We start from the raw sequence: 27,923 nt of genomic DNA, 5'->3' as shown, positions 1-27,923 counted from the left end.
ATTCATGCTTAGTTAGAAAGTTGTTGATGAATTATAATCTTAAAATGCTTTGCCCAGTATGGCCCTTGTTTAGGTAGAGGTAGCTAGTAGGCTATGCAACTAATTAGCATGCTAATAGGCAACTTGCTAATTGTGAATATGATGAATAGTTGTGTCTCTTTGTAGTTTTTTTTATCTACTTGTCTTGTTCTGTGTGGAATTTGAACTTATAATTATGTTTATTTTATTATTGTAAAGCCTTGTAAGGCATTGACGCTTTCTGGCATCTTTGGGCCCTCGTGATGAAAGACTATGACAGAAGCTGAACATGAGCATGTACCGCTTTGACAGCACGAGCAGGAGTTTAATTACATGCATAATTGAGATTTGAAATATTTTGAAGACTCGGTGAAAAGAAAGAAAAAGGAGCTGAAAAAGGTGAGTCAAACCCGAAAGATTGATATCACATGATACAGGAGAGAATACCATTGTATAAAAGATTCCTCTTTATTTGTCTGGGTTGACCTGAACAGCCAGAAAAAAAACCCCTCTTTACAGATGATTATATGAAGAACAATAAATAGCTTCTGTTGATGAGAAAAAAAATCAGTCGTAAAACTGCTGAACACCCTGTGAAAAGTTGACAGTGGCATAGGAAGCACATTCAGACTGATCCGTCTGGAAACTAAGTCGTTATATATCTGTAGGAACTTTTTATTACTCACTGAATTCATTAACACAGGATTTTTTGTTGGCGCATATTGTAACCCATTCCTTTTTCTCTACATAATAATCAACACACATTTACAAAGATTTACAGCACTGCATTGTGGGAGATGGGAGTGCCCGTCGGGATATGCTGTTGCCAGGCAACAAGAAGAAGAGATAAAGCTAGTCATTAGTTTCTAAAATGAGACTTGGGTAGAAAGCAGTGATGGCGGGGGGGAATGTACACATGAGGTAAATCAGGGACTTCACTGTAGCTTACACGTGAAAACACTTCATACAGTACAGTACTGAGTGTCACTTCCAATCATTTATTGTTTTGCTTTTGTACAATTTAAAGGCATCAGGTGTGGGTTTTTTTCCGAATAGACGCAGGGCATTTAAAACTCAAAACATGTCTCAAACAAAAAAAATTGCATAATGTAAAAGCATTAAAGTGACCACTTTGTAAAAGAAAAGCACCTTTTTTTCCCAACACTTTGTTCTCCTCTCAGCTCATGCATGCTTAGTGATGAAAAATAAATCAGTACCTCTCTCACTGCTGGAACAGGGCAGGGATATTTGGATGGGACTGGCACTGACATCATCCAAAAACACTATAGAGAATTCAAAATCATGTGGGTGGCTGTGAGCTGCTGTTGTCATGGTGATGTAGGGGATTAAGATCAGAGTATTGTCCCGCCAGTCAAAACTTCAGGGTTCTGGAGGTGGACGGGGGGGGGGGGGGGGGGGGGGGGGGGATGTCACTTTTACTGTCCCCCGCACTTCTTGTTCTGGATGTTGTCCTACTGAGAAATGTGGTCTTTCTCCTTCTCTCTCTCTCTCTCTCTTTCTCTCTCTCTCTGTCCCAGGAGATTATGAGCTGGTAATGGAGTGACAGCTCCCTAAACATTGGGTCCTTTGATTGTGCCTGCCTCCTGTAGTCTCGGGGAGGTGTACGCTGATGCGGCCAGACACATCGCCGCCTCGCAGTAGCCCGGGAGACCGGTTGAACCCGCTTTACCTGGGTAACCGGCCTCTCCAGCTGCTCCCTGAGGTCCTCTCTCGCCATGGCGACCATTCCGAGCTACACCATCAACACCAGGAGGACCTGAGGGAAGTGGACATTCAGTAGTGGTTTTTACTGTAAATAAATCTCTCTGGTTTGTACAGTATTTACACTGTGTACACGTGTGCATAGAGAGAGTGTGGTTGTGTTTTCCATGTTTAAATAAGTGTGTCCTGTTGCAATTCTATTTCATTCAAGAGCATCTGTTAAATGACTGGAGTTAATGATGCTTTTATAATTCCTTTGAGCAGACGTTCCTGAGGTAAGAGCTGCAATGCCAAGTCCTTCAGTTTCTTACTGGACCCTCATTCTGATTAACCTTTGGTCAGTGTTTAATGCTGTTTAACATTCCATGTACAGTATGTGCATTAAGCGTGTGCTGTTCAATCCCATGCTTTTAAAGCCTTCCATAACAGCTCAGCTCCTACCTTGTATTCCTGGGGGTCCGGGTAGTCCAGGATGTGGTTTACCGGGATCTCCTCTGTCTCCCTTTGCTCCTCTCTTTCCTAGAAGAGAAAACAAAGAGAGGTTCAGATGAACCCTAAAAAGCTATATTTCTGAACCTTATTTACAGAGCACCTTTCATCAAGAAAGTTACAAAGTTCTAAATGACAGCAGCATTGAAAAGGGAGTTCCACCACCAACACCACGACCTTTTGAGCGATTGATAGTCCTCGTTAACCATTTAGGCAGGACTCAGCCATGTTTGTAGTACCTTAAGTTTTCGGAAGTGGTATGGGAGGCAAATCGAAGCTTGATCCAAAGGCAACTGGACTCAGTAGAAGATCTTGAAGACGTTTGGATCAAGCTTAGATTTTACCATGACCTGGATGACTGAAGCCTACACAGACATATTCAGGCCCCTGTCCTGCAGAATAATCTACTTGTTAGGGTCCAGGAGGCAGATACCCTCACTACTTTCCCCAATCAGTCTGGTTCTGTTCAAGTTTTTCATATAAAAATAACAGGACTGTTTAGAGCTGGTCTACAAGTAAATCGAGATAACTTTAAAAAAGTAGAATATTTTGGAAGGATACACTACAAATGTGTAGTTATTCTATAATAAAACAGTATTATAAAGACTTAAACAGCACTAAATTTGATAAAAACCCATCCAGAGGAGTGTTTTTTTTTTTAAAGCGGCAGCCTCTGGTTTGAAAAAAATAAGCAACTAGTAAGTGCAACTCCAACTCTTTTACATTGATCGAACGTTAAATGCAGATTTAACTTTTAATGCTGCAACTTCCATCTCTCGTCTCCAAAACACCTCCTCAGAAACCAATGAGTGAGCACACTCAGATTGCGTCCATGCTTTAAACAGTCTCTTATAAATTCTTCTCAAGATGACAAAGATGAGGCGTGCCTTCAATTTAAAGCACGCTTCATGCTTTACTCTGCTCTATTCCTACCTTTCAGTCCTGTGTTTCCAATCTGCCCTGGCCCTCCAATCATGCCAGGAATACCACGTGCACCAGGTAAACCATGTGGCCCCTGTGGTCCAGTCGCCCCTGGAGGTCCAGGAGGCCCGGGAGGTCCCATCACACCCGCTCCACCGAGCACAGCCCGCTTGGCGCTCACTGCTACTGCTGCCAGCCTCTCTGTAACGGAAGGAAGCAGAGGCATCATATTGACTGAATTACCTTTGATAACAGGAAACTGATTGCTCAGAAGATGAAAGTAGAGAGCCAATCTAATCTCCCATATGGACATCAAAGGTGAATATTCCAGTCTAGACGCTCACCCTGCAACATCTTCAACACCACTTCAATGATATGCTGGTCTGATGCATCACGTCCCTGGAGAGGAAAAGACCAACCATCAAGAGAAGACAGTAGACGACCAAGTGAGCCAATTTATATCAGTCTATATGCATGACAAATGTGATCAACTCACAGTTACTCCCTGAATGCCTGGCATGCCGGGTACTCCTCGCTCTCCATTGAGTCCCCTGGGACCATGAAGTCCTGGTGGTCCCTGGTCTCCAGGTTTACCTGGGTCTCCAGTGGGTCCATTGTGACCGCTGTCACCCCTGATTCCTTGCTGTAAAGACAAACGCATTAAATAAGAGAGGTTTTATGGAGAGTAAACGAGAGATTGATAGGATATGATGTGAAATAGCAAACGGATAGAATAAAGGGAGGAAAGTGTTATGGATGTTTGCATAGGACACTCTCACCTGTCCTTTGGGCCCAGGCTCGCCAGACAAACCCTGTCACAGCAAAAAGACAGACGAGTCATCATTTTCACTTCATCACTCCATCTATCATTTCCGCCTCGCAGGCACTCGTTGAGCAAAAATTAAAGAGTGAATTTTTGTAAATGAACGCCCAAAAATGCTGCTTCAAAGCGCCAACGTGCATCATCGCTTCACTGTCATGTAAATAGCTCATTTGCCATCTGGATTATTATGGGGATTTGTATGCAAATTCCGACGCAGACTCTTCCTACTTCTTAACTTCAGAACAGTTATGACATTTTATGCTTTATATCACTTCGCTTTGATGCCTCAGGGGCCAAATGTTTTAAACCAAAGCCTGCAAGTTCTGCTCTTGAAGAAAAAGTTTGAAACAGCTTGAGGTGGCGCAGTAATGATTTTTACCTTTTCACCTTTCTCTCCAGCCAATCCCTCAACGCCGGGGTCACCCTAAAAGCGACAGAGAGGAAGAAGATCAGAAGGGCCGAGAGAGAGATGTGACTGAAGGAAATAGTTGTTGGTAAAGAGCAAAAGCAATTTAAGATACAATTCAGACAACCGTGTTTTGAAAGGGCAACGTTGTTCTACTCACAATGTCTCCCTTTGACCCAACTTTTCCTTGGAAACCCTGGAAAGAAAGACAGGTTTAGTAAACGTGGTTAGATTTAGCATATAAAAAAAAAAATCTAAATATACATTCCAGCTGGTGACACCACATATAACAAAGGAAGAAAGATGTTGTGTCCTCTCGGACGCTTGGATTATCATTTATATTGCTTATTTATACTGCTTGCCTCATTTAGTGACTTACTGTGTTTCATGGCTTTTATTCATAGGTAAACACTGCCCCCTATCGATAAGTCTGGAAAACTACACTATTATGAAGAATGTTTGAATAAGGGCAATGATGCTCATGTTTTATAGTGTTTTTTTTTTGTTTTTTTTTACGTAAACACAATCACAAACCTTGTCTCCTTTTGTTCCACTAAGACCCTGGGCTCCTGGGACTCCAATTGGTCCTCTCTCTCCTTTGTTTCCCTGGTAAGATAAAAAAAAAGAAATTAGGGAAAGTGTGCCTGCAGATCAGTTTATTTACCTTTATTTTATTAATTTTTCAGAGGAAAAAATACAAAAAGCAACTTACAGGTTTGCCAACTACTCCCTGTGGTCCGACTTCTCCCCGCTGGCCTCGGTCACCCTGTTGAAATCAGTTGAGGTATAAGTACGTTTGGTTTCACAGTTGAATTTATTTGGTGCTTTTATGCAACGATTCTGTATGTGTACCTTTGGTCCAGGAACTCCTTCCATACCAGCCTCACCAGGAAGACCAGGCTCACCCTTAAAGAAACCATTTCAAGTACAATTATACATCCATCCTGAAAATGAAAGATTTGTAATACCTGAGAAAAGTTGTATTTTGTGTATATCTTTATGTGTTACCAAAGGTCCAGATGCACCCTGCATGCCAACATGACCCCTCGGTCCAGGCTCGCCCTGACAAAGGAAAGGGAGATGCATACAATTAAAAAGTGAAAGAAAGGACAAGAACGAAAAAAAATATCTATGGGAAATGAAACATGATGTGATATATGAGTTGGAAAAAAGGCGTACTTTAAATCCAGGTCCACCTTTTGACCCTGGGCTGCCCGGCAATCCCTGCAGACAGACAGAAATGGCAAGGGTGAAATGAGTGTGAATCAAAGAAGCACCCGCATCAGAGTCCGAACATCCATGGTGAGATTTGATCTAAAGGCCTTTGTTAAATGTTTCTCTCTGTACCTTCCATACTCTTCAAATAAGGCAATAACTCTGAAGAAAACTCTTCAACGACACATGTAAGTTATATTCTGAAAGTTTGCTTTGTGGTTTAATTCCTGCTTGAAACACAGAGAGTGATCCTGAATATATTCGGGTCAAAATGAATGTGAATATTTGTTTGGTGAGCTGATAGTGGAATGTTGAAATGCTGATGTCTAATACAATAAAAATATGAATAAGAAAAATATTCCTTATTGCCAGCTGGAAGCTATAGGCAAACACCTTGAAACAGATTTCCTTGCAGTATGTGTTGTGTGTGTGTGTGTGTGTGTGTGTGTGTGTGTGTGTGTGTGTGTGTGTGTGTGTGTGTGTGTGTGTGTGTGTGTGTGTGTGTGTGTGTGTGTGTGTGTAATGTATATTGCACTAGGGTATAAAGCAGGCTAAGTTATGGTGCTTGAGTTTGCAGCAGTGTCACCGCAATGACCACACAGCAAAGTGTGCATCTCATGCTCCATTACCCTTTAGTCAGAATGACACGCACACAAATATAAGCCCCCCACCCCCCTACATACACACATAGACTCACAAACACACACAAGTATACCAACTGGTTTGATTGTGATAAATCACCCTTGGTGGGAGGGAAAATGCTATTTCAAGGTGGTTTAAATTTTAAAACAGCGTGGGTCACAGGGTCGTTCTTAACCTGGATGAGAGCCCAGAAAACAAAACACACGAAGATTTACAGACGGCTTCAGGCTGGTTTCCCTTGTCTGCGCTCTGGATTTTTTAAATTGGGGAGGAGAATAGAATGACCCCCTACGTGGTCTGAGTGGCAATACAACGGCCTTATTTGGATGTGGCTCTAGTTGCATTTAAGAACAATGCTCAAGGAAACACATTTGCCTCCACTACACTGAAGAATCACTCACAGCTGTTCCCTGAGGACCAGGAGGACCAGGCATCCCAGCTTGGCCAGGGCCGCCCTGCGGAGAAGAGAGCAGAAGAAGAATAAATTTCCATCTTTGACTGAGATGGAAGTTGTTCATCACTTTCATGGCTGGCAACCCCATACCTTGATTCCAGGAATACCAGGTGTGCCATCCTTTCCATCAATGCCCGGCAGACCCTGGGAAAGCAGGCAAATGAGTCAGCGGGCTTCATTTGGCACACTATCTGAAAACTGACACAACCGTGCAGGGCACAAACAGAAGTGCGTTCACTCACATTTTCTCCCTTTTTGCCAACTGCACCCTGTGGGCCCTGGATGCCTCGACTGCCCTGCAGAAGATAACCAAAACAGCATCAGTGTATTTGCAGCGCACAACAGGATATGTGCCCCCATGCAAGATCTAAGATATGTGTCATCTTTTTTTTTCTCTCCATTGCCACTGCTTTGACAATAAAAAAAAAAAAATACACTGGAACAGTCACCTACTTTGTCTCCCTTGTCTCCTGCCTCTCCAGGTGGTCCCTGAGGCCCTTCCTCACCCTGAAGAAAAAAAGAGAGAGGTTCAGAATATCCTAGGTGTTCTTTTGGTTCATGTATGTGTAATGAAGTCTATTTGTGTATGTGAATGTGTTTGTGCCACCTACAGGGGGCCCAGGAATTCCTACAGGTCCAGTGATGCCCTTGTAGCCACGAGGGCCCTGCAGAAGAAGAAAAAAAAATGCCATCAATCACTTCAGATCAGAGTGGATGCTAAGTCACGGTAGCTGACTATTCATTGTGATAAAGGGGTAATTAGCGCTTAACTCACTCCACTAATGGGAGCTACACAGAGAGCCAGCCACTCTTGTTTTGGCACTAAGCCGGGGCGCTAACTTGGCTAACACGGCTAATGTTAACAGTAAAGACGGATGGCTACAGTGGATCATTAACTACAGATGGAAGCACTGCAGACCTAGACAACCCCAACTCATTAGAGGAGGGGAGAGATTTGTGTTAGCATCATTTCCATATGTCCCCATTGCTGGTAATGGATGGTGTTTGTATAGTGGGGGCAGGTCTGGTTGTGCCTTCTTGGTGCTCACCTATGAATAAGAACTACCTTGTATCGAATGAAAAATAGGACATAAAAGTTAAAGTCTGACTATGAACAAAGAAAAGAAGGTAATACTCACTGCTTCTGCTTTAGGACCCATCATCCCTGGATAACCCCTCAAACCCATCGGACCCTTAAAAATGAAGGAGGCAAATACCAGGTTTAGACAGAGACAAGAAATAAAGCAAATGTTGCAACACAGTACAGTAAGCCCAAGTTTCCAGCTTTGTCATGCAACTAAAAAAAGATGAATTATCAGCATACCGGGGGTCCTGGGATACCCTGTTCCCCAGAGATGCCCACTTCTCCCTTGAGGCCCTGGTGGAGGAAACCAAATGGAACATTTTGATTAGTTATTCCCTTTATTTCTCATTAGTATAACTGCTGATTGCTCCCAAAAATTGGAACATTCAAACTCTCTTACAAAGCTTTAAGAGGTCTTGGTTTTGTCTACTTATAGGCTACAGAAGTTTGTGATGGTTTCTGCTTTATGTTTGATGTCTAAACTTGTCTGTCACTGTTGTTAAAAATGTAGCTTATGGTAGGCTACTCGGGCAGCTAAAGCTAGCTGGTTTGACAAAAAAAGAAAGAGAGAAACCAAAACTTGTTTTCAAAGGTTGTAAACTGGTATATTATTGGTATACTGCTATATATAGCTGGTAAAATATAAAGCTTAAGCTAGAAAGCCAGCAAAACTGGCCAAACAAAAATCTTTTAAATACAATTGTAGAATCTACCAACTAGGCAAACAAACATTAACATGGTTGTGATGGATGATGCACCAGTTTGAAACGCTTATAATTGTCTTGTGTTATTAATGGAATGGTTTGACTTTTGGATGAACTGCACTAGCTTTTAGCTAAAGTGTTTTGATTAGCTTAGTTTGGCAGGGAAGACCTAAGAATAACGTCTAGCGCTAACAAAGTCAAATGTACACCGAGGGCAGGCAATCTCTTCTAGGATGTTAAGTTATACCACTACATCTTGAAAGTAGATAGAGCCAGGCTAGCTATTTCCCCTTACTTCCAGTATTCATGCTAAGCTTTGCTAGCTGTCTACATGCACTGTCTGAATACTTGACAACCAGACAAGAGGGCAGTTGAATTCTACTCGTCTATCTCTCAGTATGAAAAGTATTTCACACAGAGTTAAACTTTTATTCTATGAGCAGATCAAAAAGGGCCTGCTAACCTCACCAGCTTCATGTTACATCTATCCAGGAGAAGACTAATACAACAGATTCAAGTCAAAGCTCATTCATCTACAAGTTTATTCTGGTCTAGTTTTATTTCTCATCAGGCACAGGATATGCTATGTATCTGGGGCACTCATTTATTTGGTCTTATGTTGTCAGATAGTCAGTATTAATACATCAAGTATACAAAAAGTGCTTTCGGTGTTATCCGTGTTTTCGATTCAGTTGAGTTTTTAGCAAAGAGCTGGTGGCGATGTAAACACCTCATGCTGTGTGTCTGTGAGGAAAATAAAAGAGAGAGCAATCCCACAGTGCAATCTTGAGTCAAGGCTAGTCTCTGAAAGAGCCTGCTGATCTCCCCTCTCTGGGATGAATGATAAATTGTTGCTTTGAGTGTTTTGAGTGCCTGAGATACCTGTGTGGGAGGATCAGAGGCTAATGTCTGAAGCCTGGCTAGCCGCTGTCTCGGAGCCAACTGCGTGCTCATTAGCTCTGCTTAATGCAGTGAGGTGAGAGGACTACGTGAACCCCGACTCTCTCATTCTCCCCTTCATGTACCTGACTCTTCACTGCCGCATTCATCTGGCTGGCTGCATGCTGACTGCAGGGCCGAGGCCAGGCCTGACTAATCGCAGCCAGATTAGTGCCAGTCATGTGCCTCGAGGGGCTTCATTAGAGCTAATCCTTGCCTCTGCAGGTCTTGAATGGTGGGTTCGGTGTGTGAGACTGTACAACAAATGCATGCGCACAGGTGTTTGAGTCTTTGTATTTGTTACTGGTGGGTATTTAGCAGCTCACCGTTTTTCCTATGGTGCCAGGCTCTCCGAGAACACCAGAACGTCCTTTGTGTCCCTAGAAGGCAAAAGTCAGTCGGTTGGGTGTCATAACAATTTTGCCATGTAACAAAACGAGTCGTGCTTATTCCTTTCGGGCCCTAACAGGCAGAGTCTCACCTTGACTCCCTGCAGTCCCTGTGGGCCTTTAGGTCCTGCTGGACAATTAAGAGGACACTGTTGTGGAGAGGAGGAAATATATGGGTTAGTAAAAGATACGTTGTGTCAAAACAGTTCAGTTCAGAAAGAGCATGTGAGGAAATCTTACCTGAAATTCAGCGCTGCCTTCTTCTCCACCAATGAACTTCCCTGGAGGACCCTAGATAGACAAATAGGTTAATAGAGAGAAATAAGGAAGGAAGTCACCTGGTCACAGTTGCTTTTACTCCCATAAGCTGAGCCAGCATTCTCTCTCTCTTTATCTGTTTTCTTCAATCTTTCCTTCTCTCCATCTATAGATTGAGTTAGAGAGTAAAGTATCTCTTCTGGTTGTGATGTATTTCTGCTACAGTCAGATGAGACAGCCCACTGATCTAATGGGGGGTTTATTTACCCTAGGACAGCACTAAAACTAAACAAATACACTCCCCCGGGCTGGGAACATCACTCTCAATGAGGACACATCCCTGTTCTTAAAACCACTCAGTGATCCACACAAGAGAGAACATACACCATTGGACTTGAAAGCGTACAGCCGGAAACTGTTTGTGCTTTTTTTACCACTTACTTTCAGCTGGGACCTACCAGGAAGCCCTGAGCTCCAGCTGTGCTAGGTGCTTTGTTGTTGTGCTTTCCTGCTTGTTTTGCAGAACAGTCACATTTATAGCAACATAAGTAAGTTTAATGTCGTCTTTGTTTTAGCTTTACACTGTGATCTCATTCAACATATTAAATTAGATTGTTGTTTAATTACAGTATTAATGCCTAGCTTCTGGTAGTGTATAACCTCTCACTCTGTTCACAGCTGTTTTCTCAAATGTCAATTCAAAGACTGCCTTAAGATATGAAGGATTTACTTTGAAATCTATTAATGCTCACTTGTTATTTTTGTCTCAGATATTTTCTGCATAAACATGCATTACATTATGTTTAAAGCAAATCAGAAACAGTGCTGCATTGTATGTCCTCCAGGAATAAGTTACAAGTTCATTTTTAAAAGCATCTATACAGCAGAAAAAAACATAGGTACAAAAATAGAGGACCATTTTGCTGTTAGCTTCTGTTGCTAACATCAGCTAATTGTATGAAAACTAAATTGTTTTGAGATTTTATGAACTCTCAAATAACAATGTAAAAATTGTTGCTGATCTCTAGCTACCCAGTATTTTTTGGACAACTGGCTCTTCATAATAAAACTGTATCTAGCTTTAAGGTGTCTTAAGTTGGCTGGGAAAAATAATACGGTCTAAATCTTTAAAGATAGTAAGCTTAGATAAACAGAAGTTTGAAAAGTATGTTTGGCACCTTGCAAAGATTAACATTACCATGGTGGAAGTTTGAGTTGTTGATACCACTATATCTTTCTTTAGTATTGAGTCACCACAGTTGATTAACATAACATACTTCATTCAGATCTTTGAACATTCCACACTGTGTTTGTAGTTCAAAGAGTAAAGTTTTGCTCACTGCTGGGTTAACATGTACAAACTATTTTCATGCACTAAACATATTGGACAATAATATAATATATATATATATATATATATATTGTTGTTTTACTCAAATTAAATTTATTTTCAGTAGGAGAGCTGATGTTCACTATGGCTCCTCATTCTGTATCATTCATTCCCACAACAACAATGATATACTATATAATACTTCAACCTCTTTGTTTTTAGTGTTTTCATGGGAAATTTAGGATTCATTTCGTCTTTGTTACACATGGGCAATGAAGCTGAAAGATAAAAATGACATTTCCTGGGTGGAGACTTACAGGCTTGCCAGGAGGTCCAGGAAGTCCTGAAGGTCCAGATGCTCCCAACACACCCTAAATGAAGAAGAGGTAATAAGTTATCTCTCAATAAGAAGAGTAAAATATTAATGCTCTTGTACCTGTTTTAAAATGTGTAAGTATGTTGTGAAGAGGGTATCATAAATTAAAGCTGGGTGTCCTACCTTGGGCCCATTTGGTCCAATTTCGCCTGGAAGACCAATTGGCCCTGGAGCGCCCTATACATTGACAGAAAGAGAGGAAGAAAAATGAAGGACTACACATCCCACCAGACACAAAATGATTTTCCACACCTTAAAGAAAACCATTAAGTGGTAAAGGCATTAATTGTATAACACAAACAAGCTACTTACAGCCAGTCCTGGAAGTCCGGGTCCCTGTGTGGACAGAAGGGACAAGGGGTTAAATTACTGTAAGACAAGTGGAACCAATCTGTCAAAGTATCAATTAATGAGAGCCAATTAATAACGGCAGCAGTAATTCAGTAATGCGTGTGTACAGGGTCGGAGTAAACAGTGCTCAAGAAGCACAAAGACACATAATGCAATCAGTTTGTGTTTGCTATGTCTTTTGTTGGGAGTTAATTATAAACAAAGTAATGAAGTAAGTAAGCCTTGTTGGAGGGAGAGCAGCCCACGAGGCAGGATCTCCTGTCTGTGCAGAGCGAGGCAGCTGGGTGCACGAGCAGAGCTCCCAGACAGCACGCCTCCTAATGCTAAACAAAGGATTTAACTAATAGCGCTGCATCCAAGCATGACATTGGATGACTCTGAACTTAATGCTGGAATATATTGGAGGATATCTGTTGGATGGACACTGAGCTCCACCAAGTGGATTTAGAGGGTATATGCTTTGCATTTCCTTGTGTGTCAGTCACTGCATTTAAAGATGCATGGGTACTTTACAATTAGGATAATTGTACAGATGTCCGTAAGGAAATTCCCCAAAGTGTGTACTGCAGCAATGAGGGTCATGTCAGCTGTTGGCAAGGCAGGCATTTATGTACCAATAAAACAATTCAAAGTGCTTTACAGAGTTAAAAACAAAACCTTTATGACATTAAGAACATTAAACAACATATGAGATTGGGCAAAAATAAGTCATCAATAGATAAAATACATTTAAATATAATATCATAAAGAAATAGGGAAGTACAGTATGATATAAAACAAAAATCGAATGTCCTCGAGTTTGGCAATTCATGATCTATTACAATTATTAGAGTGGGAACTCTTGACTCTAAATCTGTTTGTGTTATACTCTGTGTTTTGTGTATGTGTGTTCTTTGTTGGGACTTTTCTTTTTGGACAGTAACGGTGCTGTGAAAAAGAATTTCCCCACGGGGACAATAAAGTCTAAAGTCTAGTGCTCTGAGGTCTACAGACTACACATTCTTACTTCTTAGTCGGATACAGATTTACCTATTGGTCTTATTGAAATGGATTCTGTGAAAATGACATCCAAAAATATCTGCCCACTGATTTAGAATTTGCTTTCTCTGTGACAGCCATTGGCTGCTCCGGAAACCCCCTGCAGGGGTTCCTGTGGTGGTGCCACCAAACACCAGTCTTTACACCCTATCACTTAACCAATTGTAATTGAGATAGTCCAGACCAAACATATTGTAGGATGTATCCTTATTCGCTTATCTTGCGCTTGTTTTAAGATTTTCTAGAGATTTTTTTTCGTGTGCGCTTAAATTAACATCTCTTGTGTGATCGCTTTTATAAGAGTTAGATTGAGAATGTCTCAGCTTTTCTTGTAGCTTGACAGCAGCATTCTGGATGAGCTACAGTTTTCTGGTTTGAAAAAAACACTGTTCCAATAATTTAGCCTACTTAAAATAAAAGCATAAACATGTTTGTCTTTGTGATCTTCAGACAGAAATCCTTTGATTTTGGTATATTTTTAAGATTTTCTAAAATAAAAATTGAAAGTCATAAAAAGATCGTAATAGGAATTGTGACAACCTTAATGTGGCTGTTTAAATGTCGGTCTGAGTGCATAATTACACCAAGATTTCTGGCTTGATTTGTAGAGTTTAGTGTAATTATGTCAAAGTGAGCACTGACTTGTAACCCTTCTTCTTTAGAGCCAAGGACAAGTATTTCAGTTTTTTCTGTGTTCAGCTGTAGGAACTTCTGGCACATCAACTAATGTATTCCTTCAATACACTTATGCAGTGAGTGTAAGGGACTGTAGTCATGTGATGACACTGAAATAAACAGTTTTGTGTCATCTGCATAAACATCGTAAGGAATATCATGATATTCTAGAATCTGAGCCAGTGGCAACATGTAGATGTCAAAAAAGAATGGGCCCAAGAATGGATCCTTGGAGAACGCCACATGCTGTTTTTTACGCTCCAAATCATAATTAAGTCCCCATCATGTAAGTATGATTTTAACCAATTCAGTACAGTACCAGAAGTCCTGTCCACCATTCAAGTCAGTCGAGCAATATGTCGTGGTCAACTGAGTCAAAAGTGGCACTGAGATCAAGAAAATATAAAACTTAGACTTTTGACACGGTCCAGACCAAAAAGTATTAAAAACACTGTTTTGACCCAATAAAGTTTGAAGTAGCTGATTAACAACCTTTTCACCAATCTTTTTCAGAAAAGGTAAGTCTGATATTGTCCTATAGTTGTTTATCACTGAGGCATCCAGGTTGGACCTCGTTTAAAGTGGTTTGGAGACAACAGTCTTTAAGGTGCCTGGAAAAAAGGCCTGACTAAAGAAAACTATTGCCAATCTGTAATACATCTGGTGCATAATCAAGGAGGTGGAAATCTTCAAATTTAACAGCAGTATATTATGGAGGCACAGGTTTCATAACTGGTAGAGGTTTCATCTTACCCGAAATGGAATAAAAGACTGTTTGTCTTATGGTCAGAAATTCCTCCGTGAAAAGTTGTTTCATGACTTATTAGGTAAGAGTTCATGAGGGACTGATGCTGAGGGGTTTGTCAGTCTGTCAGTTATGTTGAATAAGTGCAAGCATTATTCTTTTTCATATGTAGCAGACATATGCCACATCTGGGTAAAATAGACCCAAAAGAGGGCACAGCTGGTCAGGCATTCAGGCATGAAGAAAAGGGGACTCGGGAGGTTGCCATATGAAACCAGCTGGGTTGCAATATGTTTGTTAGGAAACTGACAAGGCTTCAAACGATGCCTAATAGAGCCTGCCATAAGTCATTTTGAAGTATCATGTCAGCCTAATGAGGTACTTTGTTTTCTAAATAGTGATACCCCCCCACCCCCATATGAATTGGCAGTAATTAACTACAGTCTTCTGTTTAAGTACAATTCAAAGCTACATGTATTTACATTTCTTGCTAGTTAATAATTCTGTCAGATGTAAGAGATCATTTATATCCCTTTTACACTTCTAGATATTTTTGTAATATTAGTACACACAATACGATATATTACAACATTACATAACAAAATATCATGTCATATCATATAAAAATATAATGATATAAGGAACTTTTACAATGCAATGAAGGTTCAACATCTGGTTGCGAATCCTTTTGGCTTGAGACTCCCTAAAAACACATCTTTTGTTGAGGTCTCTTTTGACAATTTTAGATATCAATGAGTTCAACCATGGTTTCAAATGTTCCCTCTAAAGTTCTCCTCCGATTTTGTTTAATGGCCGCACAATTATTCAAGTTGTTATAAAACGGTGAAAGATAACTTGTATTTTTACTTACAGGAGGTCCTGGTTCCCCACCTGGTCCAGGTTGGCTCTAAAGACAACAGGAAACCACACAAAAACAGTGTCAAGCTTTAGACTAATCTTACACAATTAAACAATGGTAGCATCATCAGGGCATGAAATGAGATCACATTACCACATTATGGTATATTCATGGTATAATCTGTAGAATATGTTAAAATGTTTACATTATATCTTAATTTATAAAAATTTGACTGTTATGTTATATTTTTTTGTTGAGTACTTACATTTCCTCAAATATTTCCAGCAGTTATCAAAGCCAGCTAAAACCTTAATTTGATATTTGTAACGGGACGACCGCCACAGCAAGACACAACATTTTCCATGTTTACCATTGCCATGGAAACACCTGATGTTTTGTCAAAGACTGCTGCATAAGGAAGCAGGAATTGCTACTGAAAGCTGCCGTACTGTTGCTGTATGTGCTGCTGTGATAGAAACTAAATGTAAATTATATTGGATACATCTTCGGTAATCATATTCTCTTCCTCAGGTCTGTTTCACCCGTTCATCGTGACTATGGTCTAGTCAGCGTTTTTCAGGAGTTTTCTGCAAGTTTGAAAGCCCTAATACTGTTTGTTTAGAGGTGAAATAATAAAAGGACTTTAGAAAGGTATCTTAATGGAGATAGCAAATAGTGTACATATTCATATGGGTTTTGTGTCATGCTCAACATCCTGATGAAATGATAATGGGAACATGAACCTGAGGACATTTTGTTGTAAATCTGACTGTTGTGAAATATGAATATGAAAGCCCAGTAAAGAACACCATTACAGGGGATATATATTTTAAATGAAGGTTATTGACAGACTATGATTGTCAACATTGTTTCTTAAGGTCTTTTCAGGTAGTCACTCACCTTGGGGCCAGGGCTTCCAATGGGACCTCGATCCCCCTTTGCTCCGATCAAACCCTGGAGACAGACAGAGAGAAAGGCTTTTTAGGCTGATATGCTTTACATGTGTAAAGAGGTCAAAAAGTAAAGGTAATAGAGGAAGTTATCGGCCTCCCACAGGCTACATTTGACTTGAATCCTTTTACAGGCCTAATCACACATTTGATCGAAGTTGACACTGTTCCTGGAGGTAATTGGGAAACAAAACTGAGGTTGAGATTCCAGGGCGGATTACTGGATAAATCTCTGAGGAATGCATGTGAGTGTGTGTATGTGAGAGCTAGCATGTGACACTTCCTTATCCTCAAACATGAACTGAAGGACCGGCTGTTATCATTCTAATTAAACACAAAGAGGCTTCACCAGATTTAACATCATGTAAACTGGGAGCTTAAGTATAGAAAAGCTGTCAAAATCTTTTCAAATGATCAGTCTTTCCCCAAAAACTCCCTTCCTTACGAAAAGATTTACAAGGGTTAAATCAACAAGGGATAAGAGGTTTAACTTAAGTGCATTAAGCTAATCACATTTTTCCTGAAAAACACATTTATATGGCTGTGTTGACAATAAAGCAATAGCTACAGCACCAGGGTTCATTGCTACAGAGTTATGGGAACATTTCTGACATTGTGAAATTAAGACCCAAACCACTGAGAGACATTATGAATAATTGAATTTGAAAATTAATTAAATACAAACAAATACAGCAGCGAATTGTAACTTATTGACCTTGTTTGATTTAAAATCATCCATTTGGAAAGTTCCAATCAAACAGAATATGAAGAACAAGCAACGGAAAGTTTGACACTAATGGATTAATATGACTTTAAGGTAATCTTTGGCGTCATTTTTTTTATTTAATTTTTTTTCCATACTTTATTAATCCCAAGGGGAAATTCAGGTTTTTACACTCTGTTATTGAGAGACACGCTTCTCACACACATAGGCCCAAATGGACATGCTTTAATGGAGAGATGTCACAGTGAGGCTGCTACACAGCCACACAGGGAGCATGCGACGGAGCTGTTGGGTGTTTGGTGCCTTGCTCAAGGGCACCTCGGCAATACTCGAAGATGTTATTATAAAAAAAATATATTATAAAGAATTGACTTATCGAGGCCATGTCTTTTGAAAAACTGAGTAGGCACCTTTAAATTTTAGGACTGGTAAACAGTGATAAGTAAATGTCCAAGTTCTAGATGTACAAAAGTTAAATCTTAAGAGCCAGAAATATTACATGTTATCTATAACAACTGGGCACACTTAAGTGCAGATAGGACTAAAACAAGGTTGAATACTCAGAAAAGGCTAGTTCTGTAATTTGACCTATAGTTGGAATTGTTCAGTCAAATCTCCAAATTGGTGAGGAGGTTTGTTTCTCTTACAAGCCCTTTGCTGTCAGTAAGAATGAATAACACATGGGGTTCCAAACTCATGGCATACATTTGCATCCTAATGCTTGGATCCCATAATAAAACAACATAAAACTTGCTAATCAAGACTCACTCTACAGCACCACTGGTTGCCAAAAGTGCTACAGGTTGCCTTAGAGTATTTTCCTCATCATGCATTTAAATGCTGGGTTGATTTTCTTTTCAGTGTCATATTTTCTTTAACGAGAACTCAAAGTCATTTCTTATTTACTTAAATTTAAAGTTAAAGTATTCTTATAAATGTTAGTTTTCCTTGCATATTTTACTTGTCCTGTAAACTGGCTAAAAACACAACTATAAACTCAAAAATGTAAATTCAAATTGAAGAAATGATCGCTAAGACACATAAATGGCTGTTTTTTCCACAATGTGTTTCTTAAGAAAAGTACACTCTGTCCATTGATCCCATATAGCTAGTCCTTGGGACTCTTTTCATAGTTTTTTTATCTTTTATTTCTCCAGTTTAACTTATAAAGCTGTTTTCATGTGAAGCTATACCAACTGCTTCTCTGGGCAATCTGTTGTGGATGTCATTTTATTGTGATTTCAGTCATCAGTCGGTTTACTTACATCAATGCCATTCTCTCCTGGTGCTCCATCAGGACCTGCCTCTCCTGGCTCTCCCTTTTGTCCCTACAATAAAAACAGATACATTTTTATGGACAAAACCAATAGTACAAAGTTACAAATAAAAGTTTTGTATCTAAAATTCTAACAAGCAATATAGCACAAACTTACTGGTGAACCCGGGGGGCCAGGAGGTCCTTTATCTCCCTGCAGAGACGAAGATGGAAGACGTTAAACTTTTTTTCTTTTGCATTTGTTATTTTGACCTTTCATTTTAGTGTGACACTTGACAGCAAAAACAACATCATCTTTAGAGTCATTAATGGAACTCATACAATTTCTGTTTTTTTTTCTTCTGTTTCTGTCTAGTTCAACCAATTACCTTGATTGTATATTAATGAGAGAGCTGCATGTTTCACATCACAATACAATAAAAAATGTAATATTTGCTTTTCCGATTTATTCTATTTCTAGTGTTGGAACGTTCTTACCTGATGTATCAAACCATGTTTAACAAAAAATTTAAATGAATATATTAAAAAACAAAAATAGTTGAACAAGTTGACAGGACTATGTGTTATCAATAAGATTAAAGATAGGAGTGTTAAATATGCAATTTGGTTAATTAAACTGTATATTAAACTTAGAAATAATAATAACTGAAGATAATCATATATGACTTTAGAAACAACAAAAAGTACAACCTGCAGTTCTACAAAATACCAGTTTGGGTAGTGACACCATTAGACAATCAAAAAGTTAGTGTAAATTTTGAGTAAATATACCACAGAAAAAGTTTCTTTTAATATTGTTATGATGACTCTGCATTAAAATACATTGTAACATTAATATTGTGTTCTACAAACAGGCACGGACACATTTATTAAATAAGCAACCACAACAACCTCTAAATCCCAGCTTTCCTCTGGCTGAGACCCAAAAGTCAAAAGTAACAGTGTAGAGATTGGAGGGAGGATCTATCTTCATATATGGACTAAACAACACACCTTTCCCCCCTCCTTAATGGGTGGTGTTAATGCACTACCTCTTCACAGCTGCGTTCTGGTGACAATCTAATGCTGTGAACTTACTGTGACTCAACAATTTTTCACTTAATAGCTTAAACATATTTGCTGATCGTAACAGATCAAAATATTTAACACATTTTTGGGGTGATTTTTGATGTTGATTTTGGAACAGACAAAACATATCCCCCATGTGCATGCTCATACAAACAGTTTGTTTCCTGCTCCACACACCCACAAGACTCCATTTCAATATAGGCCTACTTGTACAACCTGTGTGTAGTTAACCCTGAAAATATCTCAAATGTATCACATTACTGTGACACATGCAGGACTGAGGAGAGGGTCCCCTTCTCAAAGACCCCTCTCTCTGCAAGGAACAGAGTTCTTTTGTGCCTCTGTGTTTTCATTTGCAGTGCCCTCTGATGGCAAGACTGTGGTACTGCAGTGTTGGTATTTCTCCAGCACAATGATGCTCTTTGTGACAAATCTGCTGGGCAAACCTGTGTGGATACTCACATCAATGCCGTCTGATCCAGGGGTGCCAGAAGGGCCTGCTGGGCCGGGCTGGCCCTGGGGTCCAGGTGGACCCCTCTGAAACACAGAAAAGGGAAATAAATGAAACACTACAGTATACCATAAGCAATTATTATAACACTGGACATATATCAGAGCTGTAATTTGAAGGGGAAAATGATGCTGATTTAGTAGCTGATGAAGCCAGAACAAAACTAAACAAGCTCAAGGTGAGATTTGTAAAACTAATTTAATATTTTAACTTGTAATTAGTTCAAACTGGTTGTTAACAATATTAGGTTTAGTTCTGATGGGACGCTAGGTAAACCTAAATCCTATTGGTCAATACACATGTTACAACATTGAGTCTATTAGATATCAGCTTTTATAAAAGTGACACAGAAAATCAGGATAAACTGGATCAAAAAGAATAAAATCAGTAAAGGAGAGGAGTAAAAACAAAGGCTTGTGGAGGAATGTGAAAGGAGGGGTCATGAGACTGGCACTGTTTGCCCTCACCCCCCCCCCCCCCCCCCCCCCCGTCACTGGATCCCAATGCCTCCATATGCTTTCTTCAATTTCACCTCAGTTGCTCAGACAGTCCATCAGGGGACAAAAACTGTTATTGATCCTACTTTGTAAAAAAAAAAAAAAATCAAAATCAAAAATACAATCCTTTAGAGGGAAGACTGTACGCAGTCCAGTAGATAACATGTAGGTGTGTGTTTGAACAGCGACTTTCACGCTCACTGGGCAAAGTTTGTGTGTGCAGTGTATGTGTGTGTGGTTGTCTGTGTGTCAAAGCCCACTGATTTCCAGATTCCCCATATCTGTCAGGACTCCACACAGGGGAAAAAAAGAAAAATATTTTCTTCCATTCTAATAAAAATCTTTAAAAAAAAAGTGTGCCCATGTAATAAGAACTCCTGCCTTCAACAGTAGCTCCTCGGTCAAATCTTCAAGAGTCCGTACACGATAAGGATGATAATCCACAGACGATGGTATAGCATCATTTTCTTTCCACGGCAAAAAAACAACAACTTTAAAGTCATTTTTCTTTTACATGCATGCGATTAAACCAGATGGTAGACACAGTTTTTGTCGTTCCACCTGCAGCATCAGGATGACTTCAAGTAGCATCAAAACCTATTACACCACCTCAAGACATCCAGTGGCCCTTTCCCAGGGGTCCTTATCCCCTCTCAACCCCAGAATAAAGCAGCTAATCCCGCACAGAGCAGGTCTCAGCCTCCCCCTTGTCCACTCACCACTTGGGCCAGAGCCAGGCACAGGGTCTGCAGTATCACCCAGGTCTTCAGCAAGGCAGAGAGAGCAGCCATGGTCCCTCTCCCCTGTCCGTCTCTCCTCGGTTCACCAAATCCTCTCTTCTGGCTCCTGTTTCCGCTCCCTTACTCCTCTGCAGGCCGGCACAGTGCGGAAAACTGGTGGAGCAAAGCTGTCTGAGAGGCAGGAGCGGTGGGGGGGGTTTGGGGTGGGGGGGGGATGTGTGCACTGCCCCGAAAAATCCACTCAGGAGGAAGGAGGGAGCTGGAAGCTGAGAGGGGGAAGGAGGTGGAAGAGGACAGAGGTAGAGGTGTAATCCTCCCCCCACAGACGGCCTCTGAAAGCACAAGAAAAGTACACACACACAAACACACACTAAATTTAGTTCCAGACACAGTTCCTCAAAACACCTTTAGTGATTTTCTGTAGTGATCTACTGAATATGAAATCAACAGGCGGTTTCTGATTGGATACTCTGTGAATGAAATGCATATTTTGTTCACACTCGACAGCCAATTGGACAATAAGCTCCACCCACAACTGCAGGAGAGGACCAATGAATGAAACCTGAGTATAAAACTATGTAACACATATCAACACAGGCCTTTGAGTATGTCTCAGCTTTTGCGTCTATCTCACTGCAAAAAAAAATATATTTTTTTCAAAAAAAAAAATTTCTAAGTGTCACTTTTCCAAAAATTTTAATATATATATATTTTTTTATATCCTAAGGCTACCATTAGCACATCTGTGTAAATATCCCTAAACATTCCCCAGGTCAGCATTGAAGGTCAAAGGTATAATAACCGGCTAACTCCTTATAGGATATCCGTTATTTAAATCAGGAAATAGGTGAAGGAGAAGGGTATAGTATTCACTGCATCAACAAAAACCATAACCATTAGAGCTCTTGTACAAATGAGACAAAGCAAAACCTTACTCAAACCCCCTCCCTACTGACTGTTTGGAAGGCCCATGCTTTCTGGGTCATTTACTGACATCTAGTGGTCATTTTGATAAGAGCAGTTAGTTCCCACACTAATCCAATTGGTCTTTAAAGGCTGAGCCAAAAAAGAAAAAAAAGAAAAGAAAAAAGAAACTCATTAAAATGGGAAAAAGACCCTACAGTGACCCCTATTGTACAGACACTACATCACACCAAATACAGCAATCACCTGTGCGGCCACTAGATGGGAGCAGATACACATAAACAAGTACCAGACAACAGAGCTAACTTGTTGCTATGGAGGCTTTCGATGTTGTCACTACATACTGTACATTTGAAGATGCAGAGTGGTTGGAATTATTAAGAAATTGAGATGTATTGCACACAACAGGAACTCTCAACAGACCACATTATATAAATTAGGACCAGCTCAGTGGTGGCTTGGATTCTGAATTTGTTTTGCACATATTTGCAACTACATTCATCACACTTAAACTCAAAATGGTTTTTGCCTTTTTCATACTATGCACACAAAATATAGAACTATTGTTTTTCATCAAGTAAACCTTCTTTTTCATAAATAAAAATATACAATGTACTCAGCACATATAAGCCAGTTTAGCTGTCCTTTGTTCATCAATAGAACAACATCCACCTCGGTTTTCGCACCTAAGAGTCTTCGCACATCCAACGACTTGTACTCGTAGACTTGCTCTTGTCTAGAGTACAATAATGCAACAGAATTTGAAAAGTGATGCAATCTTTGACAGTGAAAGCTTTGGTTTACACATACGGGGAATTTGACTTGCTGGTGTAAGAACAATGAACACAGAAGTGGAATGAAAATGTGCAAAGCTGTTAAAAAGCAGCATTCCCACTGTCAAGGAACTGAAGTATAATAGGATCAAACAAAATAGTGAAAAATATATAAATATGTACAGTATTTGTACTGTAAGAGATGGAAACCATTATGTATCTTTGTTCCTGATATTTCTTTTTTTTATCTGTTAAGTGTCTGCGTAAGCTCTAAATGAAAATGGGTTGATCATGTAGAACAGATGTTGTGTTTTCAGCAATAGCAATTAAAAAGAGCCCATTGAAATGACATCATGAGCATGCATTGTTAATAGTCTTCAAATTAATTATGCTTGAGTGAACTGTGGAGCTCTTTCCTCAATTGTAAATCTGCTTATTCTGCGCAAACAAGTGTTTTCAAGTGCAGCAATGTCATCTAGTTGTGCAAATCCAAGTGACGAAATAGTGTCTCCTAGGAATTCTGAGTCACTTCCTGAAGGCAGTTTGAAATTGCAACATCAAGGAAGGGCTTGGTTTAGATCCCATTAGCCCTTTCAAGCAGTTAGATGTAAGTTGATGTAAGAAATGTAAAAAGCTTGAGTGGGTTTTAGAGTTTTATGTTGACAGGGGAAGGCTAACTGTTGCCAAAATGTTCAGTCTTATGCTAAGCTAAGCTAACTGGCAATAAAACCTGGCTCTAGCTGTATTAAACAAACACAGGCGCTTCCAATCATGGAAAACAAAACTCTGAGGGAACAAAAAGGCAGACACATGGAAACTGCCTTTATCAGTTCTGTCAGGTCACCTTCAATGATTGAACAGTCTTTCGCGTAGCTGTCAGACACATCCACTGAGCCCGGCTTACGTGTGCAGCTGCAAAAAAATCTGTCACAGTGCATCCATCTTGTTTGATTAAGCATTTTCAAGTCAAAATCCCTGACAGAAAACTGCATGAAACAATGTAGGAGCACAAGCGGAGTGAATTCCAGAAAATTGAGAGCTCAAATGCATTGAAATCCTTCAATATACAAAAAAACCCACAAAAAAACACTGTGCTGAGCTTCTCACGGAGGAAAACTGAAAGGAATCATCATCCAGTTGTTGTCTTTCTCAATATAAGGCATTCCCCTGCCTCCTCAAACTTCAAAAAAACAGACAAGGAAAACACTGGCCTCCCCCTATCCCTCAGAATCCTTACCTCTCTGTCTCTTTCTCCCTGCTCATGATTAAATTGTCAGGAGGGGATTTGATTTGAAAGGTTTTGTTTTCATATGAGAGCAATCACATCGTGTTTCATGACTTAATAGCATACTTATCGTAGCTTAGTGACACATGAGTGATGCAAACAAATGCACAAAGCAGAACAAAGCATGCACACACATGCATGCTCAAGCATTTAAGTAGTGGCTAGTTGAAATATTATGATTGACCAGGGAGGGTTTTTTGTTCTGCAAGTCTTTATTCCCCCATTTTTTCCTGAAAAAGATTTGTTTCACACAGACAAGCTGCGTCCATTCCCTCACTGCAATAAGACGCCTGAGAGAAGGGGAGAATGGAAGTCATCATTAAGGGCAAAGACAGGAAGACACATAAAAACACCCCCATCCCATGATGATGACAGACAGGACAAATATTATTCTTGAGTGCAGGTGTGAGGAGTAGCGGCAAAGCGATAACAGAGATCATTAACAACTCAGCAGGGTATGAGGCCGGCCCCGAGGCTTCGTTCTGTTTCAGGCCTTTAGAGTCAGAGGGGAGGGAGGAGAGGCACACACGGCAGGCTGATGATATACATGCTGAGGATATCACTCTGTCTGGAATGAAACATATTCAGAAGGGTGTGTTTCCTTGTCATTCTCTCGGTGTGAAACTCGCACTTGTCAGTCTGAGGCTTAAGCTTCTTTGACATGCAAGATGATTGGGGAATTGAGCAGATGAAGACAGTTTCTGGTGAGATTTGTACATTGGCTGACAAGGGGAAAGCTTATTAATTACCACCAAAAGATTTTCATTGGGAGAAATGAGCTGCAAATTCACAATCAAAACATTCAGAAAACACATTCAAGCAATGAGAAGTTGCTGAAAAGGAAAGTAAAGTGCTTCAGAAAGCCAAGGGAAATACTTTGAAACAAGCAGCAAACATATAGAGGATTTTTGGAATGGCCCAAGATGGTGTTTTACTATTACTCTTATGATTGAAGACACCTGGCCTGTAGGGCATTTCCACATAGGAGGGCTCCACCTTAGTTTGGTTTTGAGCTAATTCTTGTTGCCCCTTTGTCACCCTGGCAAAGTCTGCCCGTCAAAGTGGTAAAGCATGTTCACTTTTTGCTCACCTAAAAGTACTGTGGATTAAAATGGACCAGATGTTAAACTTCGATCTGTATTAAAATGTCTTGGCAACTATTTGGTAAAAAACTAAATATTTTATGGATAAATCCCCTTTTCTTTGGAAGGACTGGCTGGAAAAGGGATTGTCAGCAACAATGGTGTATAGTGAAATCTTGTGAAGACCTACGACAACATTAAGGCATTGTGCAGCACTCATTTTTTTAGGTACCTTAGCCTTAAACTATTGGGAATTTTTGATCCAGAACATCAGCTCTTCTTTGATCGAGTATTGATGTGCTATGAGACAGGCCATGAGTCATCTGTGTATTATTCCATGATGTTGCATGCCTTTAGGTTAAGTTACATTTGTTTTAGATAACTCTAGATGTTTTTGAATTCCCATAAATTTGCTACTTGTTTCTCCACAGGGTAATTCTTTGGGTCCGTTCAGCGTTAATCCAGTATTTTGCTTTTATATATTTATATATATATCTGACAGTGCAGTACTGAAAAGAATGTGCACACGTGTGGGGCATCAAGACAGATAAGTGTTAACACATGCCTTTAGACTTTTCTCACCTCTTTGTTCCCTGACTTCAATGTAAGAGGACATGTGAGATTTTCATCCATTTTCACACTTCCCCCAGCGTAACCACTTTTAAGGAACCATACTTTAGGTGCATTGACAATGTCAGAGAGAGTCTTATCAGGCTTCTCACTGAGCCCGCTACCTGATCTGAACCTGATGTAGTGGCGAGCCCCAGCTGTACAGTGAGAACTGACCCAGAGTCCCAGGCTGACAAAGCGACGGCTGCAGCAGGGATGAGAAAACACAGCGTTTAGCAGCTGCTGACCCCAGTCTGGGCTTGGTGAGGTGTTTCTAGGCAACAAGGCATGGCACACATCACATGCTGGGCCAAAGCCCTGCGTAGCACTACGTGTACACCACTACAGTAGATAAGAGAAATAGGGGATTGTTGTAATTATATTTTTTCATGTGTTTCAATTGTAGACTGACATGCTACAGTATTTCAATTGGCTTGCACATACTTTATATTTTGACAGTATTACTGTAGCTTCAGTAGATCAGCCTGTAGCTTTTACATTTGTATCCTAAAGTATGTTTTCCCAGCCTCTCTTTAATTTGGTTAAACTTTTTGGGGCAATGAAATGCGTTTTTTCAGTAAACATAATTGCTATATTGGCCTGTGGAGGTGGTCTGGCGTGAAGCTATGTGGTCTTAAAATCCTATTTTAGCTCTTGGTGTGAGATTCCCAAACTTCAAACATCATAAATAACTTACGGTAAATCCAAGTTATCACAATGTGTTGCAGATGTAAATTGGAATCAAGCAGATTATGTCTAAATCTGTGTTTAGGCTGATAAGGGATTATTCCTCCACATATGATACACATTGAGAAGTGATGCAGGAAATGTGATTCGAATGGGTTTGCTAGATATTTTTAGAAACATTCACTCTCACTCTACTGCCAGGAATTAGACGAGGAGATTGATACCACTCTCATGTTTGTATGCTAAATATGCAGCTAAAGTCAGCAGGGGTTAGCTATCTTAAGGAGCAGAAAGAAAGAGACAAGCTCTTTAACAAAAAATGAACAGAGCTACTAGCTCTTTGTTTCCCTAATGCTGCCAGCTGTACTCTTAGTGACGCTAACCACTTAGCAATAACTACATACTTTAGGATCTGCACCATTGCTATTCTTTAACTTCCATTATAATAATTGTTGTGATGTTCTGTTTTGCCCTCACTCTACTGAGATGAGAAGATTGATACTTGTTTGTAGCCTATGCCAAATATGCAGCTACCAACAAGGGGTTAGCTTAGCTTAAGGACAGGAAGCAGGGAAATAGCCCTGCTCTTACAAAAGTAACACAATCCAGTTACCAACACCCCTTAATCTTACTTGCTGTTTTGTACTGAAGGGGTTCTTTTTTTTAATGGGAATTTGACACTTAATTTATTTATGCTACTGGTGCTTTGGGTAAGCTAACTTCCTATGTGGGGCATATTTAGCATGTACAAATGTTTATGGTCTTTTTTATACTTTAATTTTACTTCCATTTAAAGAAATGGTGTGATGATTGATAGTGTTTGTAAAAAATGTCACTTACCAGGCTTAGACTTAATAAAATGTAGACTACCCATTTTCACATTAAAATTCTACCACAGCACAGAGTACCAGTAAGCTTACCAACACTCCTCTTAGCCATGCTCATGCATGACAGAGAACCGACACCTCGCTGTTTCCTGTCTACACTGTCTACACGATTTTCTACACCCAGCCAAGAACAAGTCATGGGATACAAAATGTACCCTCCTCAGTGAAGAACGTTTTGTTACTCTTGACACCCATGCAGCACAGACACTGTCAGTGCACTGATGGAATGCAAAATAAATGAAAATAAATCCCCAATGAGGTGCTGGCCAATATTGTCATAAGAAGCCCTGCGCCGAAAATGAGCAAGGACAACTGAACAATGGTGATAAACAGGCCAGCTCTGTGCCCGCTGGATGATCCAAAAGAATGAACAAATGATACACTAGAATTCGGCTGGATCTGCTCAGTTTCAAATATGTGTCTTTGGGACATAGATTGGGCATTATTCATGCTAAATATTGATTGACAAGGC

The 27,923-nt window shown here is 40.0% G+C and overlaps 1 protein-coding gene across 1 annotated transcript; it reads right to left on the bottom strand.

Annotated features, from left to right (window-relative positions):
* Window positions 1-465: 465 nt before the first annotated feature.
* On the bottom strand, window positions 466-21,413 carry col9a2 (procollagen, type IX, alpha 2). The gene is made up of 32 exons (XM_020653166.3): window positions 21,184-21,413; window positions 19,919-19,993; window positions 18,546-18,581; window positions 18,378-18,440; window positions 16,339-16,392; window positions 15,451-15,486; window positions 12,083-12,106; window positions 11,894-11,947; window positions 11,712-11,765; window positions 10,047-10,097; window positions 9,899-9,955; window positions 9,744-9,797; window positions 8,015-8,068; window positions 7,830-7,883; window positions 7,302-7,355; window positions 7,144-7,197; window positions 6,933-6,986; window positions 6,781-6,834; window positions 6,638-6,691; window positions 5,559-5,603; window positions 5,388-5,441; window positions 5,232-5,285; window positions 5,092-5,145; window positions 4,914-4,985; window positions 4,540-4,575; window positions 4,353-4,397; window positions 3,930-3,962; window positions 3,647-3,793; window positions 3,495-3,549; window positions 3,163-3,351; window positions 2,182-2,259; window positions 466-1,795 (listed from the first exon to the last, which is right to left on the bottom strand). The coding sequence occupies exons 1-32, from the start codon at window positions 21,253-21,255 to the stop codon at window positions 1,590-1,592; spliced, it is 2,076 nt and encodes a 691-aa protein (XP_020508822.2). The 5' UTR covers window positions 21,256-21,413; the 3' UTR covers window positions 466-1,589.
* Window positions 21,414-27,923: the final 6,510 nt, after the last annotated feature.

This window comes from Labrus bergylta, chromosome 19 (genome assembly GCF_963930695.1).
Source record: "Labrus bergylta chromosome 19, fLabBer1.1, whole genome shotgun sequence".
Taxonomy (NCBI): Eukaryota; Metazoa; Chordata; class Actinopteri; order Labriformes; family Labridae; genus Labrus; species Labrus bergylta.
This window is presented reverse-complemented; position numbering and strand designations above follow the sequence as displayed.